Source organism: Metopolophium dirhodum, chromosome 7 (genome assembly GCF_019925205.1).
Source record: "Metopolophium dirhodum isolate CAU chromosome 7, ASM1992520v1, whole genome shotgun sequence".
NCBI classification, from domain to species: Eukaryota; Metazoa; Arthropoda; class Insecta; order Hemiptera; family Aphididae; genus Metopolophium; species Metopolophium dirhodum.
This window is the reverse complement of record NC_083566.1, coordinates 18,177,742-18,190,050: the sequence shown is the minus strand read 5'-3', so window position 1 is coordinate 18,190,050 and position 12,309 is coordinate 18,177,742. Positions and strand designations below refer to the sequence as shown.

General features: G+C 30.1%; 1 protein-coding gene across 2 annotated transcripts; it reads left to right on the top strand.

The window, feature by feature from the left end:
• Positions 1-3,464: 3,464 nt before the first annotated feature.
• On the top strand, positions 3,465-12,000 carry LOC132948466 (golgin subfamily A member 6-like protein 24). Of its 2 annotated transcripts, XM_061018924.1 has the most exons (11): positions 3,465-3,623; positions 4,875-4,991; positions 5,058-5,194; positions 5,271-6,768; positions 6,837-6,883; positions 7,093-7,297; positions 7,373-7,489; positions 8,915-9,087; positions 9,690-9,881; positions 10,094-10,357; positions 10,793-12,000. In XM_061018924.1, exons 1-11 carry the CDS (start codon positions 3,578-3,580, stop codon positions 11,156-11,158), a joined length of 3,162 nt encoding a protein of 1,053 aa, XP_060874907.1. In that variant the 5' UTR covers positions 3,465-3,577; the 3' UTR covers positions 11,159-12,000. The 2 variants fall into 2 exon arrangements, with proteins under 2 accessions (XP_060874907.1, XP_060874908.1); XM_061018925.1 differs by lacking the exon at positions 4,875-4,991 and having other exon boundaries at positions 5,040-5,194.
• Positions 12,001-12,309: the final 309 nt, after the last annotated feature.

The window sequence follows — 12,309 nt, the reverse complement described above, 5'->3', positions numbered from 1 at the left end:
GCATGGTACAAAAAAATGTTAATATTATTACGTAGGCTGTATAGGTACATCAACAATATAATATATATTACCTAAATTTTGTAATAGTTGTTACCGTCAATAAGCAGTAAAACCAAAATAATATTTACATAACCACCACTGATCACTAAAGGTAGATATTTTATCCCGCCCCAAAAATTTGGCACCCGCTTAGTACTCCTCTAAATGCACCACTGAGAACTATACGATTACCTAGCTACAATATTGACTGCTCTATTGTATACGATCTTTGTGAATGTATTATAATCGTATGTACATATCGTATATGGTATATTATAGAGTAAACGCTGACAACCAGATGCTCGATATTGCTATTCTAACGGCATGTTAGTCCAACTATAAACAACTAACAAATAATAATAATTGTTCCTCGTCCATTAGCTCGATATTGATTGTAGTGTAAACACATTAACATAATAAATTAAAATTTCTGATGGCACTGAATGCGTTACTCTAAAAATATATTACGAATAATTATATAAGTCCGATGTTGAAAATACTTATTGGGTACCTACTAATTTTGTTTATCGTAGGGTTCCAACTAAGGACGTTCTGATCGTTTAATTATTTAGCAAGCATCACATATTTTACGTACACAATCGTTTTTCTGTTCGACGTTGCTTACATTTATTCGGAAATATATCGAAAATTAAATTCTATATAAATGTTTGGAACGATGGCAACGATGGTGCTAATAATATTATATTATTATTATTACAACAGTGTTTGTAATAAAAATGTACACTGATGACAATAAAATAAAACATAAACTATTATTCTCCTTTTCGATAAATTGGACGCAACTAAACACACGTCACTGTATTTGCTTTGTTTAATTTCGGTCGATTTAATAATATTATACAAAAAGTAAAACACCAAAAATAAATATAATATATTTTAAATCGAAAAACGAAGGTATTAAGAATGTTCACAGTTAATAATAGTTGTAAACGATATGTGTTCATTGTCTGCAACATATCAATTACATATTATAATCTATTGTAAAAAAAGTATCTAATTATTACATATTATTAAAACAAACTTAATATAATAATGCTATCTAATTAATTTATAATTTACCTAAACCATATCGCAATGATTAAAAGTAATTTTAAAATTTGAGAATATTTATTTTATTCCAATTGGTTATATAATATTTCTACAACGGACCACAGTAGTTTGCTTATTGCTTAGAACATAACACTATTATATTATAGGTAATACAAGATTTTTGGAATAAAAATAAGAGTACCGTTTTAGTTTCGCACGCTGCCTTGGCTGATGTCCAAAAGACCTGGCCAATATTCATATAGCACATAATATCTATACGTATTTTATAGCCAGGAATTTGTATAAAATAGTTTCAAACATCATTTTTGAAACGACGAATTTATTTAGGAAATAAATCGTCAGCTTTACTGACGTCGAACACCTTATGAGGTATAAATCATTTCGATGGCTTGTAACGAACATTTTTTATCGGTTATTGTACGTAATATTATAAATTATAATATTGAGTGTAGATAATTTGAAGTCTCTGGAAACTGCGATTGATTTTTTTTTTTTAATTTAAACAATCTGCCGTCGATAATTCTATGATTGTATGGAAACATGTCTGGAGGACGTCTTGCTGTATGAAATATGTATAGGACGTATACTATATAAATCGTTAAATGTGCCCCCTCACCACTCTGTATGTGGTCAAACTCACTACTATTTATAATGTGTGTAACGTACTAACAAATCGGATTTGAATGGCACTGAACTGTTGTAGAGCTTAACGGTATTACAATAATAATAGCGATTAACGATAAATATGTGTTTGTATGACGTGTGTGTGTGTATAATTGCTACCAATATAATAATATTCTTTTACCCAAACCTTTATGCGTTTATATTATACGTGTTAACCCTTTAACGTTTACACAATACACGTATTCAAGTTTTTCATCGACTGAAATATTATCATAGGTCACATTAGGTAATAATATAACTTCAAAAATGTCCTTCCGTTAGTTTATTTTGTGGTATTGACATAATTATTGTATATTATTATAGTTTAAGCAATTTGTTTGTAATCAATCTATTTTGTTATATTTTTAAATTTGGTGTAAAAAAAACCGATATTTTTCCTCTACAGGGAAAATCTATGAATCATAAATATGTTTTTGTTAATAAGCATAATCATGCCAACCGAAAATCGATCAGAACTAAAAACCATCCAGCTCAAATCCAAATCCAGCCCAAAAATATAATTGTTATAACAATATGAACTAACTTATCGATAGATACTTGTTTTTTTTACAATTTAATCAGTATTAGAAACTAAATATGCCTGGAATACATATTACTGTATACACTATGCTTATAGTACTCTATACACATTGCAACCATAAATTATCGATTCAGAAATTATATCAACGGATTCTAATAGAGCTACACGCCTACACTGTACGATGTTCATTTACCAAATGGAATAATAAATCAAAGGTACCTTGACCTATAGGGCTACACAAGAGTTGTATGGAATTCAAGCCCCAAAACCAAGAAGTAATCGAAAATATTTACAAGAACAAAGGTCGAATTCCACAATATAAAAAAATACGTTTGGGCACTACTGTAACTAAAATAAAAAAAAAAAATGTTTTTAATTAATATTTTTTGCTCATCTTAGGTACTTGATAAGTTGAATCATAGTGAGAAAAAAATAATTGTGTACGTACAAAACATTTATTTCTCAACAAATAAATTCTCTTCGTATTTTCATTAATTTGTATAAAATACGAAACTATAATAATATCACTGCGCCAAAAGTAATAAACAGGCACTGATAATTTACACGAAAAGACATTCATTTTATACCTTTTTTTTTATAACATCGAAAAAATAATGCCGATCATCAAAAGTCTAACATGGCACATAGCCACCTAGGTCCTAGATATAACCGATTAAAAAGACATATAATATAGGTATATAATATATTATATGTTAAAAATAAAATTATATAATTAATAATAATGTAATTTTGTATGTACGCAATGATATATTATTTACGGGATCTTTGCAATGAATTTGATTTATACGAAGTACATATTCGGTAGTCCACTCTATCAGTTATCGTTTATCTATGACATAAAAAACTACAAAAATAATTTTATAGTTTTTATTTTAAATATTTAAGTTTAGATGTATTCCCCCCACTATATAAATAATATTATGCATGTAATGATATGTATTAATAATTGTTCATTTGTTTTAAAAGCAATTATTATCAAGTGTTATTTTATCTTGTGATATTTTGTCTATTTTTTTTAAAATATATTTTGTCCGAAATATTGCCCTGTGCAGAACAGATGACGACAGTAAAGTAGTTGCCAGAAAAAAAAAAGAATGTTTAACAAAAAATCTCATTGCCAGCCAGCAGAACTGTAACAGACGACGGGGAGTTAAGCTCAGGCTGTAAGTACGAACGAACGCGTCAACCGAGTGTCGTGTGATGTGCTTTCGGTAGTGAATATTTTTTCTTTTAGGGGGCTCGATGGATTTTAGATGGATTTTGATTATCGCCCTGCTTAGCGTCAGAGGTAATTCGTATTTCTTATAATATTTTGTAGATAGTTATCGTTATTTTGTCTTATGGAAATAACAATTATTCACGTGGATAAATTGTAAACATACCTGTAGGTACGAAATTTGTGTATGTATTTTAATGGGATAATTTTTTTTATATAATATAAAACATTAAAAAGTGTATTTATAATATGAGTATTTTTATAATGTAGCATATTATAATAAATTATAAAATAAACGACCCCATTAGGCTGTGCGGGGAAATATTATAATTGGAACATGACTAAAAGGCCGTAAATAAACTATCCGAGTAAAAATAGTATTTCATATTTTAATGTTTGAAAAATATCAAAAACGTTTTAAGAAAATACATTTCTAGATATATTTTTTTCTTTTTGGCAAATACCGATAACACTAAATTTATTATTATTATTATTATTATTCCAATAAATTATGAATAAATAGTCTTTTTAAGTAACTTCGGCGGTTTTCGTTTAATGTGGGTTATAAGTTAATATTACTTGTATATAATCTAAATATTAACTGCAATTTATTACATTTTCATATTTATTTTTTTTATCGTTTTTTTTTTTCATGTTTACAAATTTTGTGTACAATGATATTATAATTATTATATTATAGTGCAATACGTTTAAGATAATATTAGGATTACACTCAATTTTTCAACAATATTTGTAGGCAGGTATAATTTTACATAGGTACCATTGAAAATACCACATTCTGATTGAAGTTGTTACATTTACTTTCTTATTAAATACTTTTTTTTACGTTTAAAAGTGCTTGAAAACATTAGCACACTTTCAAAACCATTATGATAATATTTAAAGATAATTCAAAATTTCCTTATTCATCTTAAACACAAATTTTCATAAAATTGGAAACTCCCTCGCTCAACGCAAACCTGCCGCTGGCGACATTTCTATTTCTGTAGGGGCATTAGGTTATGTTGTGTATTAATAGTGTACCGACAGAACACAACTGGGACACTCTGGTTGCAATTTTCTATTTTTATATTACCAGCGGCCGTCTGGGATTTTTAAATACTATCGTTGGCGTTTTTTTTTATCAATTGACGGTCATTAGTCATTAGTCATTACTTATTACTTATTATTTTATTGTTCTGTCCATTATCGATTATTATTACTTTTTCTTGTATTAATTTAGTACCTACATTGTCTATCTAATAAAATGTCTTATCTAAAACTTCATGATTCAATTTTACTCCATCGCTGATTTTGGTTTAGATACATTTTGTGAAACTTTTGCCAGTGTACCATCGGCGTCTATAGCTCCATCGGAGGTGGATTGTCAACAATACGTAGAGAAAGCCATCAAAGAATTAGTTACTCCAGAACCTATTGGTAGTTAGATATTTAAAATACGTAAATTTCGTTACATATTATATTCAGGAAGTGTGTCGTATTCAGGAAGTACAGAACGTGACCAAAACATTCAGAATGAAAGCCCCACAAGTGGAAGCCCTCCAAATGATGATGTTACAGGCTCGAGTTCTCAAGATGGTAATTCTCCGGATGATAGCAGATCGAGTACACCACCCCAACCGGTAAATATTATTACTGTACCTAATAATAACTATACTTATTAAGATTAAACTAAAGTTATTTTTGTATAATTTTTAGGAAAAGTTCGAAAAAGAAAAAGAAACAACCAGAGACGAAGTAAATTTAAATGAAGGTGTTAATGAAAGACATGAAATTAAAAATAATATTAATGAAGTAAATGATGCAGAAGAAATCCGTCCACTTGATATAACTGAAAAAAATCAAACCTATAATACTGCAGAAGAAGATAGTGAGATTGAAATCGTTAGTGAAGAAGAAGAAAATCCTGAAAATAATAGTGTAAGTGCCATAGAAAATGAAGTTATAGAACCTGAAAAAGAATCTGTACCTATTATTCTAGACAAAGATGTAGTTAACAATAATGTTGAAATTATAATTGATGTTGAAGATATAAAAATTAAAAATGCTGATAAAATAGTAGAACCTATTGCAAATGAGATACAAGTAGAAGAAACAATAGAAACTACTAATGTTAACAAAAATATGGAAACCCCTAAACAATTATTTAAAGGAACAAAAAAAAGGAACCCAAAATATTGGAAGTTTGATCCAGACGATGAACCTGAAAATTCTGTTCCAATTGTAAAACAAAAACCAAAAAGAAATCTAAAATACTGGAAAATTGATCCCGATGAATTTCCACTTGAACAAGCACCCAAACCAGCTGAAACTCCAAAATTACGTAATCCTAAATATTGGAAAATAGACCCAGAAGAAGAAAAATTGTACAGGCTAGCAGAAGCTAAAAAGACTGAAGATATATTAAAATCAGCTCCTCAGAAAGGTAAAAGAAATCCTAAGTACTGGAAGTTTGATCCAGACGAAGAGTTAATAGGAGTAGAAAACAAAAAACATTCGACAGTTGATGATACGTTAAAACAAAGTTCAAATCAAATTTTCAAAGGAACAAAAAAACGAAATCCAAAATATTGGAAATTTGATCCAGATGAATATGAAGATGAAATAAAAAAAGAGCCAGTAGCTAAAGCTAAGCGAAACCCTAAGTACTGGAAATTCGATCCCGACAACGAACTCGAAGAACATAAAAAAACGGTTGAAGAAAATAAAATAGAAAAAGATACTCATAAAAAAAATAAATATTGGAAAATGGACGAACCAACTGAAGAGATAAAAATATTAGAAGATAAAGAAAAAGACAAATCAAAACAGAACAAGTATTGGAAAACTGATGAATCAAATAAGGATACAAAAACAATAGATCAAAAAGACGAAGAAAAACCAAAAAAGAATAAATATTGGAAAACAGAAGAAGTTGAAAATAATATACCCAATGAAGTAATAAAAGAAGAAGAACCAATCGCAAAAAAAAATAAATATTGGAAAACAGAAGAAACGGAAAAACAAAATGAAGTGAAAGATGAAGATACAACATCTAAAAAAAATAAATACTGGAAAACAGGAGAAAAACCCGTAGATGCAGTAAAAGAAAAGTTAATAGAAACTCAAAGAAGTATGTATTGGAAACTAGACGAAGAAAAAAAATCATCAAAATGGGAAAAACAAACTAAAAACGAAAATATCAAAACTACCGAAGGTAAAAAAATAAAAACCATAAGGGATTCATTGATAGACACATTTTTTTGATTATTTTTGTGCATTTAGATGATGTAACAGTTGAAGAATACCTGCCAGAAGAAGATTTGACAATGGTAATACTGAAATTTAATTTAATAACTCTTAAGTCATAGTAAGTTATGTATATAATCATGTGGACATGTGATATTAAAACAAATTGACGTTGACTATTTTAATAGTATAACATTATACATTTTTTAATGAAAAAATGTCCTAAAAAAGTTGTAAATAATAAAAAAAAAATAATTAATTAATGTAATAATTAAATAAAAAACTTGTTTAGGATGAAGTGGTACCAAAGAATCTACGAAATAAAAGTCATATAAAACAAACATTAAAAATAGGTGAAAATACTGCACAGCATGATAGTTTTCTATCAAAAGTTGTAGATTCGACATTAAAAGAACTAAAAAAAGTATATGAAGTGGCAATTAAACCTTTGGAAATGACTTTCAAGTACAGAGATCTGAGTAACAGACATTTCGGAGGTAATAGAAATTATTCATATACAATATTTGCATTACGACTCGGTAATCATACGCGTACTGTTTATTATGTTTTAGAGCCAGAAATATTCTCTAAACCACTCATTCTGTTTATGGGACCTTGGAGTGGTGGTAAATCTTCAATAGTTAATTATCTTTTAGACATTGAACATTCTCAATTTGCATTAAGAACTGGTGAGTAATTCCATTATGTAGACCTTAATATATCATATTTAAATATGCAATTAATCTGAATTCATAGACTCAACGTTTATATTGACAGTTATTTTTAATTCGATATTATCGGTATGTGTTTTAAATCCTAATATAATATTTAAAAGTAATTTTTAATCACTCAAAATCTTAAGATTATAGTTAATGTAATAATAAACCTAACATAACCTGTGCGTATTTTTACGTAGGTACGAGTTTAATTGACCATCACGTCAAACACTTTTCACATATACAAATGAGTATACCTAATAATACTATTTTAAAGTATATACCTACTAATAATTATGTATTTTATTAATTAATACTAAAACTTGAGTTTGTGAAAATATATATGTAACGTTTGTCGTTTAGTTATGATCGGTAAAATGAACTAGATTTTTTTTTAAATAAAAAAATGTACTCTTTTTATTAATATATATATATATGTATTTATTGTATAAGTACTATAAATTAAATAATATGTAATGTAGGTACTATTTATATTTTGTAGTAGGATGTGGTGGAGTGAGAGAAGTGAGTGTCTACGGTATATGTAACACGCTACTTCAAAGATACGAACTCGGGTCTTTTTTTTAATGATCTTATAAAAATATAGGTCTCATTCTATTTAAATTTCGTCTCACTGTACACCACATAAGTATCTTCGGACGTCAACGGGAAAGCGGTTTGATCAAGAATTGAACGGTGGGCGGACGCGTATAAAATCATAATTCATGATGGTTAGGTTAGGTTAGGGACCGCTCGCGTTTATACAGTACACAATGGTGACCGCGATCGCACAGTCAGACTCGTCAGAGTATATACCACGGGCGAGATGATCGACGTACGCATATTGTGTTAATGTTACCAACGTGCGTTTAAGTGACAGGACAGAATAAAATTAATAAATTGTTGCGGTATGAACACTAAATAACTTGCAAAAAAATAATTACCACCGGGTCACGAAAAATCGTATTTCATAATATGTACGTTTCTGTTGTTTCTTGACGTGGGGGGACGCTAAGTACAGTTACAGATATTCTAGTAAACCTCTACTTTTTTTGAAATTAGGGTGCATGGGCAAGGGTCGGTACTAAATTTAGGTTTTTTTTACAAAATAACAAATTTTTTTAAAAAAAAAAACAACTGTTTACTAAATGTTTAAGCATTGATATCTGATACAGCGATACGTAATAATCATATTATATAGACATTAATTTGTCTCAATATTTTACTCAGCCATCGTGGATTCTTAATAGAATAATGAATGCTGGTCTGCAGATGAAGTACGCTGTACTAAAATACAAGAAAACTCTGATTTCTAACTTAATTTATTAAAATAATTAAACATATAATTTCCTCATACACATTGTCTAATTGTTATATTTATGTTTGCTTGCATTTAAGGAGCGGAGCCATCTCCAGCGTATTTCAACATTATGATGTATAATAACCGCGAAGCGATTCTAGACGGAACGCAATTAGCAGCTGACTGGACGTTTTCGGGTCTTCAGAAATTCGGACAGGGTCTGTTGGACAAACTCCGTGGACTCAAGTTACCCCATCCTTTGTTAGAGAAGGTAAACAATATTATAATCTTTAGATTATACTATATTTTAGCTAATGGTCATACCGACTTGTGCTGCGATGCAATAAGGTCCATCCAGTAAATTAGTATAATACTCGTAATCTAAAATAATTAACTCGGTCCCGGCGAGAGATCACGAGAAAATTGGTGTGTTCTCTCGCTGGACAGAGTATAGATGGATTATTTTAACAACAGATGCTCGTTAATTTGACAAATCTTTGTGTTTATGTTTTATACATTTTTAATGACGACTTATTTTTTTTTTTAACTTTATTACCCGAATGAGAATATTTTTATGAATAAATACAAAATAAATCAACTGAGTAGGTACCTATTACTTATTGCAGAAATAGTCAATACAGTTTTTTATTTATCCGCATTTTATCTTTAAGTAATCAGAAAAGTGAAACAGCATTTGATACTCCGTTATATTTTTCGTTGGTTTATCAACTTTATAATTTATTATAATATAATATTGTATGAACTAATTGTATTTTTTTTAAATACGAAAATCGACGGGTGTTCACTGTTAAAAGAATCGGCCTACATTTAGTAGCATATTAATACTAACGATCGCTTGTGCTTTTTCCGCAGGTAAACATCGTAGAGATTCCCGGAATATTAGAAATGCGTAAACACGTGGACCGGGTGTTCCCGTTCAACGATGTGTGTCAATGGTTCATCGACAGGGCTGACATGATATTCTTAGTGTACGACCCGGCGAAATTGGACGTAGGCCCCGAAACCGAAGCAATATTGGACCAACTTAAAGGCAGAGAATATCAGGTTAATGCAATGTTATATTAAATGCAGTGGAGTATATTTTTATAACCATCGTTGAGTAGGGTTTATTTTTTAACTTGCAGGTCTCTCGCCTTACAACAATTTTATTACATACATGACTTATATTACCTATATATATTATATTATTAATATATTATTATTATACCCACGTTAAATTTGTTCTCTCTCTCTCTTTCTCGGTGTCTCGTGTTTAGACAAGGATATTGTTGAATAAGGCTGACAAAATTCGCGCCGAAGAACTGATGCGCATACAGGGCACGCTCATATGGAACATAAGTCCGCTCATGTCCAGCGCAGAGCCTCCGGTCATTTATTCGGTGTCATTGTGGTCAAACCCGTATGAAATCGGGTCTCCAGCCAGGCTGCTACATTCTCAAGAACTATCATTCTTGAAAGACATTCGTTCGGCAATCGATAGGCGCGTTGAAAGCAAGATAGCCAGTGCTCGGCGATTCGCGGTAAGTACAATAATATCATAAATTATAATAATATATTATGATCTCTAGTGTATTAATTAACAGTTTTTAACTAAAAAAAAAATACTCGAAGCTATAATATGTTTTTACAAAAATCTAATTGTATTTATTATATTATAAAATAAATGTAATTGTAAGTTAATATTTTTTAAGAAAATAAGACTTAATAGGTGTCATTATAATTTATAGACTAATTCAAGCTATGTTTAAACATTTTTTTTCTAGTTGCCATCAACTTAAACCCCCATCGTTTTAGCCTGTAAAATATTATAACGGATCACCTCGTATATATGCCTCCGTTTTATTATATACTATTATATACCTATTATTATTATAGACTGCTATAGTTGACAATTTGATAAATAATATTATATCTACACATAAATACATAATGCGGCACGACGGTGTGTGTTGCAGGTGAGGGTGCGAAACCACGCCAAGATGGTCGACTGTTATCTGACTACGTACTACAACCACAAGTCGTTCTTCGCAAACCGGAAGACCGTCAGCGACGATATCATAGAGAACCCACAGAACTATCACATCTACGAGGGCCTGAGCACACTGACCAACATATCTAGATACGACCTGCCCGATCCGGACGTGTACAGAGACTTCTTCCGGCTGAACCCCGTGTACGAGTTCAAGCGGCTGTCCGATACATGCACGTACTTCCGGGGTTGTCCGATCAACAAGCTGGACATGGCCATTGCCTATGATCTGCCCGACCTGATCGGCCAATACAAAAGACAAGAGGAGCAACTGGTGACGGAGGTGCCGTGAAAATGCCACGACGATATTATCCGATTACCCATCGAATAAAATATACAGCTGATATATATCATATATATTGTTTAATATTCAAATATTATTGTTTTACCAATTATTTATTCGTTTTCGTGTAGAATGTTTTTTTTCTCTCTCTCTTTGATTTATATTAAATTGTTAGATAATAATATGTGTGCGTCCGGAAAAATTGTTGCCATTTCTAAAAATGAACAAAAAAGTACGTCTTAAAAACGTGACAACTGCATTAATAGTATGTTATAATATAATATCATGTACTGTACGGTCATCAGCGACGTGCATTACGATAGACACCGCATTACAATTATAGTATATTATAATATATTATTATATATATTATTATAATTCATACCTATAGTATCGCGGTAGTCTTTTTTACGACCGTATTTTACGTTTATTAATTTTCGCTAATTACTATTCTCGATGGAGTAATATCTCGGGACCTGTGACGTGTTTAAGATGCTATTTTTAAGCTGGAAATGTGAATCCAACTGAAAGAGATGCGTATACCATATAGCGTCTTCCGAAACAGTTTGCTCACATAATTGGCAATTGTACCACTCGGTGGGAGGTATACGCATGTACATTGTATATTATTATACAGAGTGGCTTGTGGTGTTTTCCCAATATCCCGCCATGGTTAGCACACGGAAAAACGGGAAAACACCATGGTCCACCCTGTATACATTGTGATTTGTGTTACACGAATGTTTTATGTCAACAAACGAATTGGCAAATTATTATTATGAATATTATGTTCAACATGTGTATTTATCTATCATCTAAAGTTTAAGAAATATTTAATTAGAAAATCTTAATTGTGTTTTTTTCCATTATTATACAACAGCAGGTATACTTTGTAGGTACCTTACACTATAAAAATAGCTATAATAACACGACGTCTACATGTATATCGTATAAGTTATAATATTATAATCCAAACAGCTAGGAAATTTGATTATTGATTATAAATTATAATATAGGTTATATACTGCTTACAATTTACATGTAAGTAGATAATATAGGTTATTTATAATCAAATTTTAATGAATAATATTAAGAACTTTAAAAACTTCAAAAACACTTTTATGTTTACTTGTATATATTTAAATAAAATTATCAAATGG

Bases quoted from the DNA above. Each gene is read 5' to 3' on its own strand.
- LOC132948466 (XM_061018924.1), top strand. From the start codon at position 3,578: ATGGATTTTAGATGGATTTTGATTATCGCCCTGCTTAGCGTCAGAG. The intron at 9,088-9,689 runs GTAAACAATATT...CTTTTTCCGCAG, and splicing joins CCCATCCTTTGTTAGAGAAG to GTAAACATCGTAGAGATTCC. The intron at 10,358-10,792 runs GTAAGTACAATA...TGTGTGTTGCAG, and splicing joins CCAGTGCTCGGCGATTCGCG to GTGAGGGTGCGAAACCACGC.